This window comes from Electrona antarctica (assembly GCF_951216825.1).
Source record: "Electrona antarctica genome assembly, chromosome: 18".
NCBI lineage: Eukaryota > Metazoa > Chordata > Actinopteri > Myctophiformes > Myctophidae > Electrona > Electrona antarctica.
The window spans coordinates 36242056-36265821 of record NC_136799.1 but is presented as its reverse complement, the minus strand read 5'-3'; the positions used below and the strand labels follow the sequence as shown (position 1 = coordinate 36265821).

General features: G+C 44.2%; 1 protein-coding gene across 3 annotated transcripts in view; it reads left to right on the top strand.

The window, feature by feature from the left end:
• The window catches only part of LOC306942740 (signal-induced proliferation-associated 1-like protein 1), a 113615-nt gene that overhangs the window by 63451 nt on the left and 26398 nt on the right, over positions 1-23766 (top strand). For all 3 annotated transcript variants that reach the window (XR_013792331.1, XM_079528783.1, XM_079528782.1), the window contains exons 8-15: positions 1400-1588; positions 3304-3478; positions 6890-6993; positions 8168-8325; positions 17974-18206; positions 18576-18673; positions 19398-19646; positions 23280-23554. Coding sequence is in view for 2 of the 3 variants with exons in the window: in XM_079528783.1 (XP_079384909.1) it covers positions 1400-1588; positions 3304-3478; positions 6890-6993; positions 8168-8325; positions 17974-18206; positions 18576-18673; positions 19398-19646; positions 23280-23554 (1481 nt within the window). In the remaining variant the exon portion in view is untranslated. The remainder of the gene's footprint in view (positions 1-1399; positions 1589-3303; positions 3479-6889; positions 6994-8167; positions 8326-17973; positions 18207-18575; positions 18674-19397; positions 19647-23279; positions 23555-23766) is intronic.

Here is a 23766-nt window from a genome sequence, read left to right as displayed (position 1 = left end):
TACAGCGTCACACCTAAGTATCAAAAGCGGCAGATCTACAAGCTTGAAACGCGACACGAACCGACATGTTTCGAGCTAGTCGAACTGCTTCTTTTGATGTTTTTTTAATTTGAACCCTGCAAAGTAACAGTTTTGGACATATGAGGTTTCCACCCCTTATAGAGATGAGTTGTGAAGTCGACACACCGTCAACCCACAATCTACGGAATTTTAATATAGGAAACATTATTCTAACCCCGACCCCCCAGAAATAGCAGAATTGTAGGTTCACATTCACAACAAGCAACGCATTGTGACCTTGTAGTCGTAGATGTAGATCAGATATTTTTGTCGCTGTATGGCAAATTATACAGGGCTTAAGTGGTTAAGTTGGACTGTGTGTGTGTGTGTGTGTGTGTGTGTGTGTGTGTGTGTGTGTGTGTGTGTGTGTGTGTGTGTGTGTGTGTGTGTGTGTGTGTGTGTGTGTGTGTGTGTGTGTGTGTGTGTGTGTGTGTGTGTGTGTGTGTGTGTGTGTGTGTGTGTGTGTTAACCTCACTTCAGACCAAAGTCCCCCATCAGCCCCCCAACACACACACACACCAGACCTGGAGAACACAGCTCCATTGTCAGAGGCTCGCCCACCCGGGGCCGGCAGGAGAGAAAGTGTGCGTCCGTTCCAGCTGCATATGATAGCCTAGTGATTGAGTTGACTCCCTGAAAGCATGCACAATGCACACCCTGTGTGTGTGTGTGTGTGTGTGTGTGTGTGCACGCGTGCGCAACACCCCCACCTACCCTCAGTGGTAGTGGTACTTATTTTGAGGTATATTTTCTTTACTTGAGTATTGTATTTTTTTATATATCTATAATATATAATCAATATACAGTATATACATTTTTCAGAAAATTTATTTATTTTTAAATAAAGCAATACTGCCTCATCAAAGTTTGTATTCTGACTTTGCATTTTGTCAGTTACTTGCATGTGTCATTATTTTATTATATATATCACCACTTTACCCGAATCCAGCTCAAGTGGAATTAGGAGGGTCTCTCTATCATTTTCCATCATTGATAAGAACAGCTGACAATGGAGTGTCCGGAGCCTAATACATACAGTATCAATTTGGGGCATCCTTGGCACGAAAAAGTTTGGGAACTACCTATTTAGAAGTTTTGTAGAACCGGCCTCCAGTCTCACTGGGTTGAGGGCAAAAACTAGAAGATGGAATAACTCTTAAAAAAACCAAAAACACTTTTTCTGTTTCTCGTCTAGTCCTGACATGTTTCACCCTCTCTTATGGGCGTGTTTCATCTCCAAGACAGTTCAAAGGCCAGCAGAGATTCCTGAGGCACATTCTTTCTCCTCTCACTTCTTTTTTTTGTTTTGTTGTTTTTTTCTTTGTCTCCACGCGTGCAGCTGACCACGCTCCGAGGGTCCGTCCTGGAGGACTGTGTGCCCGCCACGGCTAAGCACGGGACCACCCGGGGACTGCCCGTCAAGGAGGTGTTGGAGTACCTGCTCCCCGAGCTGGACGTGTCCTGTCTCAGACTGGCCCTCAACACGCCCAAGGTCACCGAGCAGCTGATGAAACTGGACGAACAAGGGGTAGAGAACATTACATCATTCCAGTATGACATAACATTATAGTATATAACATTACAGCATTCCAGTATGACATAACATTATAGTATATAACATTACATCATTCCAGTATGACATAACATTATAGTATATAACATTACAGCATTCCAGTATGACATAACATTATAGTATATAACATTACAGCATTCCAGTATGACATAACATTATAGTATATAACATTACAGCATTCCAGTATGACATAACATTATAGTATATAACATTTCAGCATTCCAGTATGACATAACATTATAGTATGGCATAGGAGAAGGGTCGCACACACCAAGAACTCCTTTTCAACAGGTTTATATTCTACATATCAGGACAGACGTTTCGGCTATCGAGCCTTCATCAGTGTGCTGATGAAGTATAGCATAGTAAGCGCAAGCATAGTAAATGCGAGCTTCGGTCACAAAAACATTACAGTATACAACATTATAACATTGCCGTATACAACATTATAACATTACAGTATACAACATTATAACATTAACATATAATACAACATTATAACATATAATACAACATTATAACATTACAGTATACAACATTATAACATTACAGTATACAACATTATAACATTACAGTATACAACATTATAACATTACAGTATACAACATTATAACATTACAGTATACAACATTATAACATTGCAGCATGACACAACCCTACTAGACAAGTGTGCTGCTCGGACCCAGTGTTGATCTCGTCGACTAAAACTATGGCAAAAAATGTTCGTCGGCTACCTTTTTTCACTGACGAAAACTAAATAAAAACTAAGCTATGACGACTAAAACTAAGACTAAATATATTGACAATTTTGCCAACACATATAAGGTTAGACGTGGGACTAGGGACTGGAGAAGAGATCCAGTAGAACTACAAGACATGACATTGTGTGTTTTGAGCGGCATGCTGAAAATAGCTTGTATTTTCATGCATGCAACCAAGTGTAAAACCTGGCATTACGACAGCATCAAATGCATTTCTGTCCAAATAAAATCAACTGTAGATTTACTCGAACACTAAAACACTTCATATGACTAAAATACGACTCAAACTAAATGATTAATCACAATTTGCTGTCAAAATCAACACTGCTGTGCGTGCGTGCGTGTGTGTGTGTGTGTGTGTGTGTGTGTGTGTGTGTAGCTGAGCTTCCAGGTGAAGGTGGGGGTGATGTACTGCATTATGTTATAATTTAGCTATTGAAAAATAGCAGATCTACAAGCTCATAGCGCGCCACCGAGTGGCGCGCTACGAGCTTGTAGGTCTGCTATTTTTGAAAAATCGTGAAAATATTTATTTTAGAAAACTAAATGATTAATCACAATTTGCTGTCAAAATCAACACTGCCGTGTGTGCGCGTGTGTGTGTGTGTGTGTGTGTGCGTGTGTGTGTGTGCGTGTGTGTGTGTGTGTGTGTGTGTGTAGCTGAGCTTCCAGGTGAAGGTGGGGGTGATGTACTGCATTATGTTATAATTTAGCTATTGAAAAATAGCAGATCTACAAGCTCATAGCGCGCCACCGAGTGGCGCGCTACGAGCTTGTAGGTCTGCTATTTTTGAAAAATCGTGAAAATATTTATTTTAGAAAACTAAATGATTAATCACAATTTGCTGTCAAAGTCAACACTGCTGTGCGTGCGTGTGTGTGTGTGTGTGTGTGTGCGTGTGTGTGTAGCTGAGCTTCCAGGTGAAGGTGGGGGTGATGTACTGCAGAGCGGGACAGAGCACCGAGGAGGAGATGTACAACAACGAGATGGCGGGCCCCGCCCTGGAGGACTTCCTCCAGCTGCTGGGGGACAAAGTGCGACTGAAGGGTTTCACCAAGTACCGCGCCCAGCTGGACACCAAGAGTAATTAGACACACACACGCACGCACGCACGCACGCACACACACACACACACACACACATACAGGAGAAGCTTCGTATTGTCAAATCTTTTGTGAAATTATTCCACATTGGAAAGGGGGATACCACTCATTTTCAACATTGTAGTTATGTGGAACTTAGTTGTGTGGAAATAATACATAATCCTTTCGGTTTAGCCTAGAACTGGAGGTCTAGAACTTGGGGTCATGTGATCAGTGACATCGTTGTACTCTGTAACAGTGTACACCATAGACATAAAAAGGTTGACGTCTCTTCCGACTCTGAGGCGCGTGTCTCTGTTGAAGGCAACATTTTCCCGAGATTCCTTGCGAAGCATAGCGGAAGCATGAGTGGACGCTTGTCAAGCTTCAGCGTGCGTAACAGAAGTCCCGGGAAAGATTGCGCTGTGATTGGCCAGTAGTCAGTTGAGTGGCAAGCGAGAGACATGGAGGAGTGGCATGAGTGACGTCACTTGGGCAGCGACGCAGTGTGCCTTCAGCACTTCCGCTTGACTACCTACCTTCAATGTAGACACGTCGCTCCAATGAACAGCAGCACCCAATGAAGCATCTATATTTGTTATATCTATGAGCACACCGACGTGATGTCACTTTATTATATGACCCCCAAGTTCTAAACCTCCAGTTCTAGGCTAAACTGAAAGAGGTGGACTTTTTTATTATTTCCACACAACAACTCGAAGTTATATTAATGACATAGTTCAATGTTAAAAATGAGTGGTATTCCCAATTTAACTAATTTATCTGGGAACCCAATCAAGGACCCTGGGGACCCAGCTTGTTATAATTTTTGCAGAAAATAGCCGATTTATTTTCCGTGAAAGCTTTCCCCACTATACGGATGCTCAGATTTAAGTGGTTATGGGGTGACTTTACCATGGCACACTAAGAAGACAGTGAAACGTGACAGCCAGCTAAGCCTTTACAGTACATGTTATGTCATATTGATGCAGTCGGGCAGAAACCTCTTTTCTCCATATTTAAACTTGTTGTGTTTTCCCGTAAATGAAGGCCCTACTTGATCATTCTACAAATCTACAGCGTCACACAATAGCATCAAAAGTAGCCTTCGAGTTTGTAGATCTGCTACTTTTGCCGTTTTTTAATTTGTATCCTGAGACAGACAGAGGTTTCCACCCGACAGAGAAGATACATAATTTGCCCTTTACGCTACTTTCCTTAATCCCATAAAGCACTTGACTTTGCAGCATTGGCCCCAGCCTGGCACGTTCACTTGGGCCCTGCAAAGTTTCTGTCTAATATTTCCTTTAACCTCGTCCTGTATTGCTGCTGTGACTGTCGAAAAGTTATACTTTTCACAATATGGAGGAAAAAAAATGCTATGTTGTGTGTATTGTTGCCACAATGTTGGCTTATAGAACTAGCAAAAATAGCCGATGTACAGTACGTCACATCGTGGTGTGTTGTGAGCTATTTTCACTTCATTCTTTATTTTTTACAATTGTTCTTTAATCATAATCGAGGCAACCGTGTGAAATAACTGTGATATTAATTTGAAGGCATGTCGCCCAGCCCTAGATGCAAATACTTCTGGTTATTTTAGGCTGTGTTGGTTGTCCACACACAAACCCAAATGAAAGCTAACATATCAGTTTGCTTGGATGTTTTGCAAAGCGTGCCGTAGTATATCATTTGCGGTTCATGGTATTGTAGTCCAGCGATGGCCTGGAACTATAATGAAAGAGCTTCATGGACCTCATGGTATTGTAGTCCAGCCGCATGGCCTGGAACTATAAGATGTAAATACTTTGGCTCAGACTAGTGACACAACGGGTTTCCACCCTGCTCGGCTGCCATGTGGGCCAAAGGTCTCTGTTTACAGGCTGCGTGATGAAAATCAATGGTGTTGTCGTCACGTGCGTTACTGCTTTACCGTCATTTCATAAGGGCTGACATCGATCCGCAGCACACTGTCTTATGGTTGTTTGGGTTAGGAGGAAATTGCATCCTGTACCAAGAAAGATGAGACGGTCTAATAATAAGCGCATGGCCTCCCTGTCCAATCTTTAGCTATCGATAGTAAATTACTATACACAGCGATGTGCAGTTTGTGAATGAAGCTGCACAAATCATAAGTCGTTGTTCTATTTCACTTGTCTACGGACATTTATGCGAGTAACATTTTGAGCAGCTCAAAAGCGTCCGCGGCCCAACCATCTGACCGCTTAATTAAGTGGTCAATGCTTGGTCAATGTTACGTTTTAATGATCAATCAATTGAGTGTGTTCCGGCTGGGATCAATGTAAGTTAGTAACGGTACCATGGACAGTAACATTCTGCCTGTCTGTTAAAATGGAAAAGGAATACTGCCTCATCAAAGTTGGTGATTGGTGTTGTGATTTTAATATATTGTCAGATACTTGCATGAGAGGGGGAGAGGGTGTGGAGTTAGCTGCTTTAGCAGACCGTTTGAGGGTCCAACGGAGTTAGCTGGTTTTGTCAGAAGCACTTTTTAATACAATAATTCAATATTTATGACAGCGACGGTATCTTATTTGCCTGATGAAGAACAATAAGGTAGAAACGTTGCTCCGTTAATAAAATACGTTTTGGAAGCTTTAAACCATGACTGCGGATGTTTTATCTTCTCCTTGACATTTGGGAGAGAGCACTGCGGCTCCCAGTGGTGTAAAGTAACTAAGTACATTTACTTAATAACATAAAAGAAGAGGATCCAAGGCACTCTGTTCCAGTGAGGTGAAAAAAAGCCTTTTTTATTGGAGTTTAAGGCATAGCAAAGAACATTACAAAAAGGACCAACGCGTTTCGGCACTCAGCCTTCGTCAGGGTCCCATGATTACATTTACTTAAGTTCTGTACTACTAGTAAAATTTTGAGGTATTTGTACTGTATTTCCAATTCCCAGTACTTATTAATTCTACTCCACTACATCTCAGAGGCAAACATTGTACTTTTACTCCACTACATTTATTTGAAAACTTACATACTAGTTGCTTATTATTACAAACATACATTTACCACTTCAGCCCTACGGTATATACATTTCGGCCATTTGAAAATAGCCGATCTACAAGCTCACAATGCGTCGCATCGCATTGTGAGCTTGAGATCGGCTATTTTCAAAATATTTTCATAACTTTGAAAATTTGAAAACTTGAAATGGCACATTCTATATAGTGAGTACTTTCTACTTTTGGTACTTTAAGTACATTTTGATACCAATACCTTTGTACTCTAGTACATGTTGAATTCCGGACTTTTACTTGTAGCGGAGTAGTTCTGCATTGCAGTATTGGTACTTTTTACTTAAGTGAAACAATGGAGTCCTTTCTCCACCACTTTGCGGCTATTCTAACATCGTGTCGCCATATCTTACCTCCCCTCCCTGCAGCTGATTCGACAGGCACCCACTCCCTATACACGGCATACAAGGACTACGAGATCATGTTCCACGTGTCCACACTTCTACCCTACACGCCCAACAACAAGCAGCAGGTAACCTGATTAATAGCTCTGTGTGGAATAACCAACATAGATATGTGTGGCATGCCAGGAATTGAAAGACTGATGTGTTTGGTTTTGTTTTGGTTTCGGCTTGCGGTGTGCCAACAGCAACACGTGACTAAAGATTATAAGCCTTTTAACCCGTTAAAAGTGGGAAAGCATCTGTGTCGTTTTTAGATTTGAGCTATATTTATATCTCGTCTGTGTCGGCCGGAAACCTCATATGTCCAAAACTGTTACCTTTTTCAAGATTCAAAGTAGCAAAAGTAGCAGATAGACGATTTCGATTTCGATTTCGAGCTTGCGGATCTGCTACTTTTGATGCTTTTGTGTGACGCCGTAGTACAGTACGATCAAGTAAAGCATTCATAAAAAAAAATCATGTACAAAAATGATTACAATAAGGAGATAAGAGGTTTCTGCCCAACGACAACATATGTGGCATGCCAGGAAATTAAATAGTGATGTGTTTGGTTTCGGGTGGCAGCCATGTGCCAACAGCAACACAAGACTAAAGATTAAGTAATTTAAAGGAATCTATGATATGAGATGTGGAAAATGTGTGACTGAATGCCACGCTTATGACACGTCATTTTGTGGCTTTAGCTGTCATATTTTATTGTCAGTGGCGTCCATTTGGACCCCTGGTGGGCCCCGGGGGTCACCAGGGGTCCCAAGGGACGGTTTATGGGTCCGTAACTCTGGGAGTGTACAAAATGTTTTGTACATTCCCAGAGTTAAATTACCCGTTAAAACCGGGAAAGCATCTGTGTCATTTTAGATTTCTTTAGCTATTCAAAAGTAGCAGATATACAAGCTCACAGCGCGTGCCCCGCTATTTGTAGAATCAGCCTCGGGTCTTAAATCATCAGGGTTAAACCCTATCAAACTGGGGGTCCTTGAAGTGAAGAAGGTTAAGAATGACAATGTTAACCCATTTTGGGCGGGAACCCCTTTTGGTGTTAGCATTATGTTATGCTTTAGCTATTGAAAAATAGCAGATCTACAAGCTCATAGCGCGCCACCGAGTGGCGCGCTACGAGCTTGTAGGTCTGCTAAAAAACTGTCAGGATGTAGAAGACATTTTTAGAATCTGATCTCAGGTCAAAATGGGTTAAGAATGACAATGTTAACACAAGCTTTCATTGCGTTGTCACCCGTCCAGCTGCTGAGGAAGCGTCACATTGGGAACGACATCGTGACCATCGTGTTCCAGGAGCCCGGCGCTCACCCCTTCACCCCCAAGACCATCCGCTCCCACTTCCAGCACGTCTTCATCATCGTGCGCGTGCACAACCCCTGCTCCGACACCACCTGCTACAGGTCAGTGGTCATAGCGGTATAATAGGATAGAGGGAGGACCGGAGCGATAGCCCCGCCCCCCCCGCTATTCACTTCGATGGAAGTTGCTCAGTGGCGTTTTGAAGAACCCGGAAGGACCGTCTATACTTCGCATTTGGACACCAACAGTTGGTGTCTCAAAACGGGGTTTCCTCAGGCAAATGCAGGGCCCCTGGAAAGAAAAATGAAAAAAACAAACTACTGTACTAGTATAGTGTGTGTGTGTGTGTGTGTGTGTGTGTGTGTGTGTGTGTGTGTGTGTGTGTGTGTGTGTGTGTGTGTGTGTGTGTGTGTGTGTGTGTGTGTGTGTGTGTGTGTGTGTGTGTGTGTGTGTGTGTGTGTGTGTGTGTGTGTGTGTGTGTGTGTGTGTGTGTGTGTGTGTGTGTGTGTGTGTGTGTGTGTGTGTCCGTCATGCACAGTGTGAAGCTCAACAGCACTACTTTGTCACCTGTTGGTACCCTAAACAGACATGGTACCCTAAACATACATAGGGACATACATAGGGACACACATTGCTGTGCGTTGGAGTGGCTGCACCACTCAAAAAACAAAGAAAAAATCGCCAAGAGCACCTCTTTTGGGCACGTCATTATAGGCAAAAAGATTCCATGAAAGGTAATAAAAAAGGTGAAAATGTATACAAATAGCCGATCTGCAAGCTCACAACGCAACTTCTTTAAATATAAAAAGAGCATGATTATCGATTATTTGATTAATCAAAAACATAATCGATACAGTAATCATTAAGAAAATAATTGATAATTGCAGCACTATTGAGAAGCAGGCAAGTGTTGGGAAGGGAAACAAAGAACCTGCACGCTCAGATACACTTTGGGTAACTTTTTAACAAGGCAATGCAAAGAGATTTATAGATATTTAGTAGTTTGAAAGTGCAAGAGTGACATGGAGGTTAACGTTCGTCTGCCAGTTATGAATACTTATGAGCCCGTCTGACAGCAAGGACACTCATTACAATATAAATACAAAATGCACTTCAGCTGCTTATGTGGAACAATGGGTCTCTTCTTCTAAAGTGTCTGCCCCGTCGCTGGCATGCTGCTCTGTTCAGCTGGTTCAACCGCATGCAGGTAGAAAGCATTAACCACAACGAGTTGCTTTGTGACTTGTGGATCGGCTATTTCCGCAGAAGAGATTTGGAGTTGATCGAAAAGGTTTACAGTTTATAACATTTGAAGGATCAGACCCTTCCTTACCCGGGAGTATGCCCAGATCCCGGGTATGTCATCTCAAAGCTTGACTGCTGCAGTGACTCCCTCCTTACTGGCCTCCCGGCAGGCTCACTTAAAGCCCCTCCAAAAGATCCAGAATGCCGCAGCACACCTGGTCTTCAAACCTTATAAGTATATATTAATAGAGACGGCACCCGGAGGAAACCCTGAGGCGAAATGGACATAGTGGCCGAATTTGGTATTGCAGCGCTAGCCCAAACACATGAACGCGCTGGTCCGTTGACTATCATTGCGTACGTACGTTCATGATGACACGTGAACGCTGTTTCATACGTGAACGCGTGCAATGATAGTCAACGGCCAGCACGTTCATGTGTTTGGGCCAATCAATCCCAGAATGCACTCTGTTCCTACCCGGAAGGAGGAGTCAAATCGCCTCATGCGCTTTAGAGCAACTTAATGCAAGTGGATGGGAGGAGAAATCCGGTGCCGTCTCTAATAATATATACTCTAAGCTTCAAACAGCCAAAATATACGTGTGTCCCGTCTTCTCCGCTCCCTTCATTGGCTCCTGGTGGCTGCCCACACCGAGTACAAAACACTGATGTTGGCAGCCAAAGGCATAGCACCACCCCATACCTTCAAGGCCTTATCCAACCCTACAACCACTCCCGTTCACTCAGATCAGCTAACAGAGGAAAGCTGAACCTTGCCTAATCCACCTTGAACAACGACTCCATACTCTTCTCCCCCTTGGCTCCTAAACAGTATAAACTTCCAATTGCAGTCAGAACTGAGACTCCAGACTCCATCTCACCCGCTGGCGCTTCACTCTCCATGTTGCCTTTTCATGCCACCTTTTCTTTGGATTGATGCTAGTCACTGACCAAGATATTACGGCTACAATGCAGACATATCTTCGTTCTCGTGTTTTGGTTTCTTGATCGCTTGTGGATCTGCTACTTCTGATGCTTTTGTGTGGCGCTGTAATTATGATCAATTTATGAAAAAGCTCAAAACGTTAGAATATGAAGACGTTTCTGCCTGACAACAGCGATTATAGTCTATAGAGGCCTTGCATTTACTGGGTCATTAGACTACATAAAAGCCTATTGAGAGTGTGTGTGTGTGTGTGTGTGTGTGTGTGTGTGCATGTGCGCGTGTGTTCACGTGTGAATGTGCATTTGTTTGATTATGGTGGACCAGTAGAGATCAGCCCTGCAGCGGCTGTCTTAACTGATAGCAATTCACTGCATTCTAGACCTCCCCATGATCAGTCTGTGGATACGTGGTGTTCACATTTACCACGCACGCACGCACGCACGCACGCACGCACGCACGCACGCACGCACGCACGCACGCACGCACGCACGCACGCACGCACACACATGTTTGTATTACTGTACTTATCAGGACAGCAACATTTTAAGAAGAGCACATTTATGAATGGCATTTTCTAAAATTCATTGCCTTTCTTTTTTTTGCCCTAACCCTTATGAAGAAAATAACTAACCCAATGGTTCCCAAAGTGGGTCCTTGAGGCAGTTCCAGGGGGTCCCCAGCTAAATGATAGTTTGGAACCAAATGGACCCTTATGGGTCTATAACTCTGAGAGTGTACAAATGGAACCAAATGGACCCTCATTTGGTTCCATTTGTACACTCTCAGAGTTAAATTAACATGGATTTTACATTATAAATTGTGGTCCCAGACATATAAATGCCATTAAATGGGGGTCTGTAGACTAATATGCATGTCACACTGGGGGTCCTTGAAATCAAACTGGTTGAGAATCACTGCTAGAGCCGTAAAAATCTTCTCTTATGGGGGATTCCTGTTATATCTCTTCAAATGGGAGTCCGTGGGCTAATTAGTGTCAATTTGGGGGTCCTTGACATGTACATGTTTGGGAACCACTACTCTAACCTGGCATGCACCCGTCTAATCCTAACCCCAAGATTAATCTTTTCCTAATTTTAAGACCATAAAACAACCATTTTTCTTGTGAAGACCAGAAACATTGTCCGCACAATGTCCATTTCTCCAATTTAGCTGTTTTGAATGGAGTCCACATTCTAATTGTGGGGACATTTGCTTTGGCACTCACAAGTATAGTAATACAGAGTTACAGACAGGCACACACACAAACACACAGACACACGTGTCCAAGTGTACACACTTGCATGCCATGCGTACCACTTGTCTCTTTGCCTCACACACACATGCACACATACTTGCTCTATTTTTTCTCTAGCTCTCTCCTTTATCTTCCTGCACAATGACTTTCTCTCTCACAAACACGCACGCACATACCTTGCATGTGTACACTAATTCTTTTAAACGCACTCTTTTCGTGCTTCTCACACACACACACACACACACACACACACACACACACACACACACACACACACACTCCATGATACGGACTCCTCCCCCAGTGCCTCTTGCGTCGCCCCAGGGCAGTGAGAGCCGTAGTGGTCTGAAGAAGTTAGAGACATGCACATCAACGGGTTCGCTGCGCTACACCCCGGCCATGTGAGCCAGCCAGCCAGCAAGCAGGCAGGCGAGAGAGGGAGCGAGGGGGCAGGACTGGAGAGCGGAGAGCAGGCGAGAGAGGGAGCGAGGGGGCAGGACTGGAGAGCGGAGAGCAGGCGAGCGCCAGAGATCCTAGCATTCTTCCATGGGAGCGGCCGGGTCACAGCGCGCAGGGCTGCAGCTATCGATTATTTCCTTAATGGTTTTTTTCTATTGATTACGTTTTTTTTGGTATTAATTGACACGTTGTGAGCTTGTAGGTCGGCTATTTTGAAATATTTGCAATTTTATTTCACCTACAGTCCAAATCAGGAGTCGATTATTAATACATGATTGTATTAAATTATCACCTATCCAATTTTTTTTAATTATAATCGATTAAATCACTTTTTTCCCCCTCCGATTAACTGTTGCACCCCTACGCCACACTCTCACCAAAGTTGGACTTCGTTCGTATATTTTGCGACCCTCTTCTCCCCAGACCATCTTTTGTGTTCGGCCCTACACTTCAACTTGACTTAATTGCCTGAAGGAGGGGGGGGGGGGCACACCACCTTTCCATTCAGAGCCAGTGAATGCTCCTTCTTTAGTTTTTGTTTTTTCAAGGAAAGAATGGAACGGTGAGGAAAAATGGAGAAATGCCGGTTCTCCTGGTTTTGTCTCCTCTGGATGTAATGGAGAACTTACGGGATACAAGAACCATGAGCACGGACTCTGGGAACAACTCCGCCCCGTAGACACTGACACACAACACACACAGACACACACACACTTCTCTCAGCCTCTCGCATTGTGTTCAGATCCCGTGGGTCTGGTGGATGTAATTCAGGAGCTCCAGCCAGCCAGCGCTGCTGCTCTCGGGAGGTCCCGCTGGTTCTCTCCTCCCTGGATGCTTATTTCATGGACATACGATTGGGACGGGTGAGCCGGTGAGGGGGGAGTTGGACAACTGTGGAAGAGAGGATTGGAAAATGTTTCATTGTTGACGCGGCTTTATTGAGCGAGTGGCGTGTGTCTGTCAGCCGCGTGACTGCTGGATCCAAACACCACTGAAACACACTCAGCAGGCGAACTGTTTACACTCCCACGAGGACCTGTTTTGGATATTCAGGGTACCATTTGAACTGTATGGTGACTCTGTGGTGAAGTCAGCAGGTGGGTTTTTGTGTGTGTGTGTGTGTGTGTGTGTGTGTGTGTGTGCGTGTGCGTGTGCGCGTGCGTGTGCGTGCGCGCGTGCAATTGGCTGGTTATTGTGTGACCTTTTGAACTGACGTCACTTTACCAATCAATGAATTCCACGGCACCGGGCATTCAGCTGATGCGCTAAGCACACATGGACATGTGCATGTACAATCACACTTGCAAGTGGATGTGGAAATGCACACATGCACATACTGTACCTACAGTCACATATGCAAATTCACATGGACATACACACAATGTGCAAATACAGTCATATGCTATTGATTGACCACCTACGTCTAGTGAAAATGTGTGTGAACATTGACTATTTTCACAATTTATGAGGTTTTCTTTACATATTATTGAAAGGTTTTGCCTATGATGGCATAAGGGATCGATTATTTGAATAAATGATCAATTATTTGAGTCGACACTGTGATTAACTGTTGCAGCCGTACATAGATTGCGCAGCCTAATATATCGCTAGCGGGTTGCCTCGTATGCTTCTGAATACCACCAGTACTCTAGTGTTTCTTATCAAAGTATACAGTAGGTTATGATCCGTTGAGTCATCCAGTTATTAATAGGTTGTTGTTGCCTGCAGCTGAGAGAGAGGCAGAGAGCTTTTGGAAAATGCCCAGGTCAGATTGAGGCAGACGGGGAGAATTAGGTGGCCTGGGGCCAGTCAGAAATAGATGGCCTGGGGCCAGTCAGATGCTAATCTGATCTGCTCTCGACCGGGACCTAAAAGTCACATAGGGTCACGTTGAATAACTAGACTTTTGATCACCAAAATTAGGCTCTCAAAGTGGGGTCCGAGGAGGGGGAATCCTTCCGAATGGTCCCCAGCAACAATGAGTAGCAGTGTAATTCATTTCACTATTAGAATTTAGAGAATGCATAAGAATGACGGGTTATGAGCTTGTGGGTCTGCATTTTGTTGTTGTTGAAAGAATTGTTAATCTAACCAAAACAATCTTCTCTTATGGGGGTTGCTTGGCACAAAACCTTTTCAGATGGGGCGTCTGCAGCCTAAAACACCTCTTGCCATAACAAGCCATAATAAACTTGGAGGTGCTTGACATGAAAATGTATGAGATCAACTGGGTTTATTTTTTCTCGCTAAAGGGACCTATACCTCTTCCCTGCCATGTGATGTAGCAAAGAGTTGCCATCGGGGCTGCAGCAGTGCAGTTGGAGCTGGCGTGTCAGCTGGGGTGGTTGCTTGGACATTGTACATGTATTCATTCATACCCACGCCTGGTTGAACCAGGCATGGGTCACGGTGTCACGGCTGCGTGCACAGCCTGCGTCATGGCTCTAATGGCCCGGACTGGAGGCCTGTCATGGTGATCATCCAGCACGGGCCTGAGCCCTACTGTACGTCTCCTAGATCACTGGTTCACAGACCAATTTATATGGGTTGCGAGTAAATATTCTCTTTTTTCTGTCTTACCATTAACCCATTTTGACCTGAGATCAGATTCTAAAAATGTCTTCTAAGTTTTCTGAAAAAGCTATGTTTCTATTATGGTTTCTATGTCAGTCGTTCTTCGAATTTTAAAAAATCACACCCGTGTGAACTGAGTGGTGTAAGGTCTTATATAGCCTGATCAGCTATGGTCTGACGTAATGTCTGACGTAATTAAATCACACCCGGGTGAACTGGGTGACCGTAGCAACCATGATCATTTTTTCTGCACAGACAGACAGACAGACTAACAAAGCCAGTTGTAGGAGTGGTTTACACCACTCAAAAATAGCAGACCTACAAGCTCGTAGCGCGCCACTCGGTGGCGCGCTATGAGCTTGTAGATCTGCTATTTTTCAATAGCTAAAGCATAACATAATGCTAACACCAAAAGGGGTTCCCGCCCAAAATGGGTTAATATATATAAATGTATATATATTTCTAATTTCCATAAATTAATCAAAAATGCGTAGCGCAGCGTAGTGAGCTTTGTAGATCGGCTATTTTCACTATTTCGGGTCCCGGGTAAACGTCTAATCTCTCTTTTGGGTCTGGACCAGAATCGTTTGGGAAGCACTGTTCTAGATGCTCAGGTGGCTGTCAGTGTGGAGGTGTTCCACATCAGCTTTAGCAGCATGAGTGTAGTGAGAATGAATGAATGGCGATCGAGAGAATGAATGTTGACGTTCAAGCCTGTCGGAAGAACAGATTAGAATGCTGTTGATTGCATGGATTAAAGTTGTCAGTCACTACGACGATTTCAGTCATTTGGATGCCATAGAAGTCTTCTTTGAAAGCATGCCATGCGCCGCACGCCAAGCTACAAGCTTGCATAAGCTTGCTATGAGCTTACAACACGTCGTGCTTCGAAGCATTGTAAGCTTGGAGAAACCGTGGCCTATTTTCGGTTATTTGTCATTTTAAGTTTAAAGAGTATTTGAAGTGGTGGTCAACCCGGCAAGCTTCTAGAAAATCCTAATGATCTCAGATATTAAGGTTAACCTAAGTTCTGCCATCTGACATTTTGTTTTAAAATACAAAATGACTCCATTTTTGTTAGTGCTGTTATATGGCCGACTTTAGCATCAATGTCCTCATGTTGACTGTATGGCTACCAAAACGGTGGTCAGCAGTCAATAGTAATAATCATGATCATTAATTAACCCATTTTGGTTAGCATTATGTTATGCTTTAGTTATTGAAAAATAGCAGATCTACAAGCTCATAGCGCGCCACCGAGTGGCGCGCTACGAGCTTGTAGGTCTGCTATTTTAGAAAAATCGAAGAACCACTGACATAGAAACATAGCTTTTTCAGAAAACTGTCAGGATGTAGAAGACATTTTTAGAATCTGATCTCAGGTCAAAATGGGTTTCGTTGTTTTCTAATGGCCAAAAGTCCAGCTCTTGGACGTCCGCGGTGGACTGGAGCCTGAATAGAAGAGGTAGTGGGTAACCGGAGGAGAGCCCAGCCCATAGGAAGTCCTAACGCCCTCCTTTATGCTCACAAGTTAAACGGGTCACAGAACAATACCTGAGGGAACTATTCTGTTACGAGCCCATATGTTTCATCATTCCCTCAGGCTCATCATATTCTGTTACGAGCCCATATGTTTCATCATTCCCTCAGGCTCATCATATTCTGATGAAGCTATTTACCCCCGTCACTGCTCGAGTGTGTTGACACAATGGCATATATTATGGTGTCTTGTCAGAATGTCTTACTACGTCTACGTGTATATATTTCTTTATATATGTATTTCTGTCTTCAACTAAAGACATTTTTACTAGTCAATTGCTGGTCAGGAATTTTCCCAACTAATTGATTAGCTGTTTTAATCGACAAATCTGTAAAATTGTTTGCTGCGTGCAATTTTTAATTTACGTATTTATCAGTACTTATAATAAACAAAAGGTACATAAATAACATGCTATACGAGAAAAAGAAACGAAAACGGAACGAAAACGGAAAATAATTATCTTCCAAAGATGAATGATTCCCAAAGTTTTATTGAAAGATCATGATCAAAACAGAACAGACTGGTGTGCTGGACCAGTCCTCTCTCCATGCCCTCACAGGAGCCCCCCTGGCCTCCTGAATTGACATATGAGACCCCTCTTATACGCCAAGATGCTCTCCCTAAATGGAGATACATATTAACAGGCTATACTCAGTCACAGTAGGAAAATGCTGACTAGCATAACTCACTAGTTAAGAGTGACCATACTAAGACATACAGGCTTGTTATACACTTATGGACATCAATGGTATTTCTGAATCAGCCAAAAAGTGTATCAGAAATAGACCATAGAACAGTTGTTGAAATGACTGCAAGAGGAGCTCTGAAAGACCCGTGCTGTGAAAGTAACACTCCATGGCCAACATACTATTAAATAGAACTTAAATGTTTTAGAACGGATTTGCATTGTAAAACATCCATTACAAGGGGTACAGGGAGAGTGGAGTTCTAGGGTTGACTGCAATGGGGAGTTAATTTCACAGTTTGGTAGCAGCCTGGGTAGAGTGGAGTCTAGGACGTGTGGAGCGTTGTCCAGCGTGTTTTTTTATGGAAGGCTCGGACACTGCATTCCTGTGTTAACTCTGGGTCAAATTCGTTCTACTGCTATGCCACCAAAATGTGGAATGTCCTACTAACGGACATAAAAAATGTGACTCCTGCCTGGGCCGTGGCTCAGCGGTCCAGGCACCTTGGCCGGTAGCCCAAGTCTGGCAGTGTGCCGCGGGTTCGACTCCCGATCCCGACGGCCTTTACTCCATGTCACTCCCCCATCTCTCTCCCCCATTTCCTGTCAGCCTACTGTCTGTCCCTCTATAAAAAAATAAAAGTGAAAGCCGGAAAAAAATACATAAAAAAAAAGGAAATGTGACTCATTCTTCAAAACCGCTCTAAAAGAGCACCTACAGGTGTCTGCGATTTGTAACTGGCCCCAGTTTAAAAAGGTCTAAGCTTATCACCGGAAATGACGACACGCCCAACTATTTACTGTTACATATCTTTCTTTTTGTTACTACTCACATATTGTGTTATCCCGTTAGAATAATTTTGTATAAATCTGTGCCAAACTGTTAATGAAGTATTAATCAATTCAAAACGGATCAACGTGAGCGGTACGGGTCGTGGGGTTGGATGAGGTGTTGAAGCTACGGGGGTGCCATGCCTTGGTGCCTACATATCAATGACCTTAACATGACCCTCCTCTCTCTCTCTCTCTCTCTCTCTCTCTATAGTGTGGCTGTCACGCGGTCCCAGGACGTGCCCTCCTTCGGCCCTCCCATCCCCAAGGGCGTGACCTTCCCAAAGTCCACCGTCTTCAGGGACTTCCTGCTGGCCAAGGTCATCAACGCCGAGAACGCCGCCCACAAGTCGGACAAGTTTGGCGCCATGGCCACGCGCACGCGCCAGGAGTACCTGCGGGACCTGGCGGAGCGCCACGTCACCACCACGCCCGTGGAGCCCACCGGCAAGTTTTACAGACGGGAACCATTTAGCGTCTATCACATTTAAGTTAAAGTGATTGTTAAAGGGATTAAGTTAAAGGGACAGTTACAATGATTGTGATGCTATTGTAACTGCTGAGGACCTTCAAACTCAGTTGAACCACTTTAACCCAGATCTACAAGCTCACAATGCGTCGCATTGTTAGTTGTATAGTGAAATAGTTTTAAATTTTCAAACTATTAAAACATTGAATATTAATTGATATTAATTGATATTAATTGAATATCGGAAGCATATTTTCATTATCGCAATCATGGTTAATTACAATTGTGTTTGGCCACAGTACTTGTGTTGTGACGTGACATTTTTCACATGGTCCCATGATCTCTAGGCAAGTTCCCCTTCATATCCTTGGCCCACAAGCGGAGGGAGAGGGTGCGGCCCTACAGTGGGGCGGAGCTACGCAGCCTGGGGGCGGTCACATGGCAGGTCAGTGCTGGAAAGTACTGTACTCGAGTGCCATTTTGAAAAGTACTGTACTTAAGCATGTTGAGTTACTATTACTTCACTTCAGTATGTCAATTTGTTTTATACTTCCAAGAACTACTCCACTACATGTCGGAGCCAGAGGCAAATATTGTACTTTTTACAACACTATTATTAATTGACAGCTTTAGTTACAAATTAATTTGTAGATTTCAGGGCTGGATTGGGTAAAAAATAATGTACAACATTTCAAAGAATTTGACAGAAATTGTGAAAGTGGGTACTAATTGCAGCCTTGTGGTGTGCAGGTGCACACTTTAATCCATGAGTACTAATTGGAGCCCTGTAGTGACCAGGTGCATGCTTTAATGATTAATCCATGAGTACTAATTGGACCCCTCTGGTGTCCAGGTGCATGCTTTAATCCATGAGTACTAATTGGAGCCCTGTAGTGACCAGGTGCATGCTTTAATCCATGAGTACTAATTGGAGCCCTGTAGTTTCCAGGTGCATGCTTTAATGATTCATCCATGAGTACTAATTGGACCCCTCTGGTGTCCAGGTTCATGCTTTAATGATTAATCCATGAGTACTAATTGGAGCCCTGTGGTGTCCAGGTGCATGCTTTAATGATTAATCCATGAGTAATAATTGGAACACTGTAGTGACCAGGTGCATGCTTTAATGATTAATCCATGAGTACTAACTGGAGCCCTGTGGTGTCCAGGTGCACGCGGAGGACCAGGTGGCGGGGGCGGAGCGCGAGTGTCTGCTGGCGCTCAGTAACGACTTCATGGTGCTGCTGGACCAGGAGGCCAAGGCGGTGGTGTTCAACACGGCCACGCGCGACGTGATAGGCTGGTCGTCGGGGAGCCCCGCCTCCATGAAGATCTACTACGAGCGAGGCGAGAGCGTGTCGCTGCGCTCCATCAACAACAACACGGAGGACTTTGGCGAGGTGGTCAAAAGACTGGAGGTCAGTGTTGTGTTCTGACGCTATGGACACTAGTGGTTCTCAAATGATTTCCTGCCAAGGACCCTCAAATTGATACATATTTGGACCCCCACCTGAAAATGCCAGGTACCATTAGAAGAGGACAAATTCCAAACATTTTCGATATTTAAAAAATGTATAAAAAATAAAAATATCAGCACAACACTCTTTTGTGAGCTCGAAACGCAGCTCAAATGAACGCGCTTCGAGCTAGTCAATCTGCTACTTTTTCTATGTTGAATTAATGAATTAGAATGCTGAAAAGTAACCGTTTTGGACATTTGAGGTTTCCACCCGACATAGACGACATCCCAAATCCTTTAATTTTGGGTGTTCAGCTATACTTTCTGATAAAATGACTAACAGAGTTAAACCCCTTCCCTGCTCCACCACCAACTGTCTAGAAGACTGAGGCAGTAGTAAACAGCAGTTAGTACTGTAGCCTTGGAATTAACCTGTGTGTGTGTGTGTGTGTGTGTGTGTGTGTGTGTGTGTGTGTGTGTGTGTGTGTGTGTGTGTGTGTGTGTGTGTGTGTGTGTGTGTGTGTGTGTGTGTGTGTGTGTGTGTGTGTGTGTGTGTGTGTGTGTGTGTGTGTGTGTGTGTGTGTGTGTGTGTGTGTGTGTGTGTGTGTGTGTGTGGTTCTCCATATCGGGCTACAGTACAACTGACTGTGACGCATGCCTGCCTGCTAGTGTGACCACAATAAAGCCAGGCCACACACACACACTTGTGGCACAGCACAAAACACACACACACACGCGTGCCCCCACTAGTAGCAGGATATCGCTGTTGTCGGGCAGAAACCTCTTAACTTTTTGTGGTTTGTTTTCGTAAATTAACATCCTACTTCAATGGTTCTCAAAGTGGATTCTGTGGACACTCTGGGTTCCTTTTAGGAGGTTCTAAATGGACCCTTACAAGTCTGCAACATGGAGGCGGTATCCAAATGGACCCTAACGCGTCCATTTGGTTCCATTTGTATCCTGTCAGATTTAAGGGGAGCCTTGAAATGAAAAGGTTGGAGAACCACTGCCCTACTTGATCATATTCCACACCACAGCATCACACAGGAGCATCCAAAGTAGCAGATCCACAAGCTCGAAACATAGATAGATTGTAGATTTGATACTTTTGAATTGGAAATCCTGAAAAGTAGCAGTTTTTTGGACATATGAGTTTTCCACCCGCCAGAGAGGGTACAGTATGCTCACCGTTTACCCTTGTTTACCGTCAACAAGATGAGGTGTTCTGTCAGAAGAATGATACCTACTGTACGCCATCCTCTGAGTAACATCTCCATGACCTGCACCACTTTGAAACCAAAGTAATGACATCATGTCTCGCCAAATCACTATGTTCCGTGCTTAGCCGTGGCTTGTAATCACGCAGTTATCTCTGAAACAACGGTGGTTGGCTTTCCTTTGACGGTTATAATTTGAGGCTGGTAAGGCGACGCCCTTTAATGTCGCTGAGATCGTGGGATCCGGTAGCAGGAATTCACAGCGCGGGTTGTCACGTTAAGTTGACAGCGAACGCGAGACGTCTATACAGAATCTGTGACAAAAGGAGCTGCTGCTCAGCTTAGTCAAGTGCATAACAAAGGCATGGCTTATCTAACCACTCGTGGAGATCAGAGATGTACGGGAAAAGTGCATTGTCCCTTTAAGACCTGAGGCCGATTCTAAAAATGTCCTCTAAAAGTTTTCTGAAAAACGTAATGTTGCTATATCATGTCAAGAACCCCCAATGTATTGGCCGCCGACCCCATCTCAAAATATTTTGTTCCAGGGACTAGGGCATTCACTTACATTGAAAAACTGTGTACATGGTGACTATAACTATAATCGACCTGATCTTGAGGCCATCAACTAGTCAACTAGTACCAACAAGGTCGACTAGTGGATTTACTAGTCGACTAGTAAACTAGTCGACTAGTTGCCTAATGCCCTACCAGGGACCCCAGAAGCAAATATTTTTGTTCAAAATGTCGTTAAAATGGGGGCACGGTGGCACAGTCGGTAGTGCTGTCGCCTCACAGCTAGAAGGTCCTGGGTTCGATTCCCGCTGGGGGCGTGTTCTCTCCTCCGCATCATCAGTGCCCATACCCGAGGCGGGTTCTCCCCGTGTCCCCTAGGGTAGGTACCCTCACAAAAAAACATGCAGTAATCCTGGTCTCTAAACTAACCTCCCCCTAGCCAGCCGGGGCGCCTGATGGAGGGGAAAGGAACTGGTCGGAATAACGTGTTCCTTCCACGCGCTACGTATGGCCAGGGAAACTCCCCCCTGTCAGGTGAAAAGAAGCAGCTTGGACTCCTCATGCATAGAAGGAAGCATGAGGTCAGTCCGCTGCCCTCCCCAGGTTGGCAGAGGAAGTGTAGCGCCCAGGATTACACTAGATAATTGACACTGAGTGAAAAAAATAAAAATGGGTTGCAAAATCGTGGGATAAAAAAAAACACAAATGCTCATGGTTTTCCAAAAATAGCATATCTACAAGCTCATAGCACGGCACAAAGTGACGCCCAATGAGCTTGTATGCTATTGTTGAATAGCTAAAGTATGGTTAAAGTGGTTCAAAGGTTTGTGGCGCTACAGGTATATTAAGCTTTTCCTGGGGTACCCCCCCAAGGACCCCTGGGGGTCCCCGGATCCCAATGTTTAACTGACCGTATCTCTACCTCCGATTACGTTCTGTGGAAGCTGAAACGTGCAAAACGTTGAGATCAATATTTCTGGTCAAATGATTGATTTCTGCTCATGAGTAGTCGTGTAATGCATGGTGTAATCAACTGTACAGAGAGGCGGTCATTAGAGGAACATATATCCCTTTCAGGATGAACAGGATGATGTCAAGTATTGTTCCAATTATGACCACTACATCTACATGTACAGTACGTGATCACTTAAAGCAGTGGTTCTCAAAACTTTTCTTACCAAGGACCCCCAAATGGATGTGTATTTGGCTGTGGCCGTGTTAACAAATAGCAGATGTATAAGCTCAAGGTTCAAGCTCAAGGCTCACTTTGTGCCATGCTGAGGGCTTGTATCTGCTATTTTTGAATAGCCAACGCAAAAATATTAATTGCCACAGATGCTAATACATTTTTATACATTTATGCATTATGGTTTACATAAAAATCATTTCAGAAGTTCACACTTCAGATTAATACTTCATAACGTGGGTCTGCAGCTGACCTGGTCTGGGGACCCCTAGGGGGGATCGATATCGAATTGATATCAGGTATTTGGTGAAAGATATAGTTTTTTTGTTTTGTTTTTTGTCCATAATGGTCCAGCAATATGTGACCTGAGACACATATTGTGGTCATTTTTCAGCGTTTTACATATTGTAGCGTTCTGAGTTTTTGTTGGTGTGCGTTGGTGTGTTGTTGTTCAGAGACAGGCTTCAGGCATGAGTAATACATCCCTGAGCCTACAATATTATGAAACTACAGAATGTAAGCTTTCATATGATGTCTTGTTCATTGAAATTGGAAAATATTTGAAGAAGATTGTGACCCTTTAAAACTTGTTGAAGGAGAAAACCCTACCTAACTGGCCAAAATCCATTTGCTCTGTCTCTCCACCGCGTGTCCGTCCGTCCACGCACGGCAGCTGCTGACCAAAGGCAGCCTGACCACGGAGATGACGCTGCGGCGCAACGCGCTGGGCCAGCTGGGCTTCCACGTCAACTTCGAGGGCATCGTGGCGGAGGTGGAGCCCTACGGCTACGCGTGGCAGGCGGGCCTGCGGCAGGGCAGCCGGCTGGTGGAGATCTGCAAGGTGTCCGTGGCTTCGCTGTCCCACGAGCAGATGATCGACCTGCTCCGGACCTCCGTCACCGTCAAGGTGGTCATCATCCCGCCCCACGAGGACTCCACCCCGCGCAGGTACGGGAACGGGCGGGACGACTTGGACAGGAATGTGCTGTACATGACGTTGATTTAAACCCATTAAGACCTGAGGCCGATTGTACAAACGCCTTCTAAACCAGGGCTTCTTTCAAGATTCTTTAAAAAAAAAAAAAACATCCAAAGATTCAATGGAGTTTTTTAACCAACACACAGGGTGATATTATTGATTTATGCAAAACCTCAAAAGT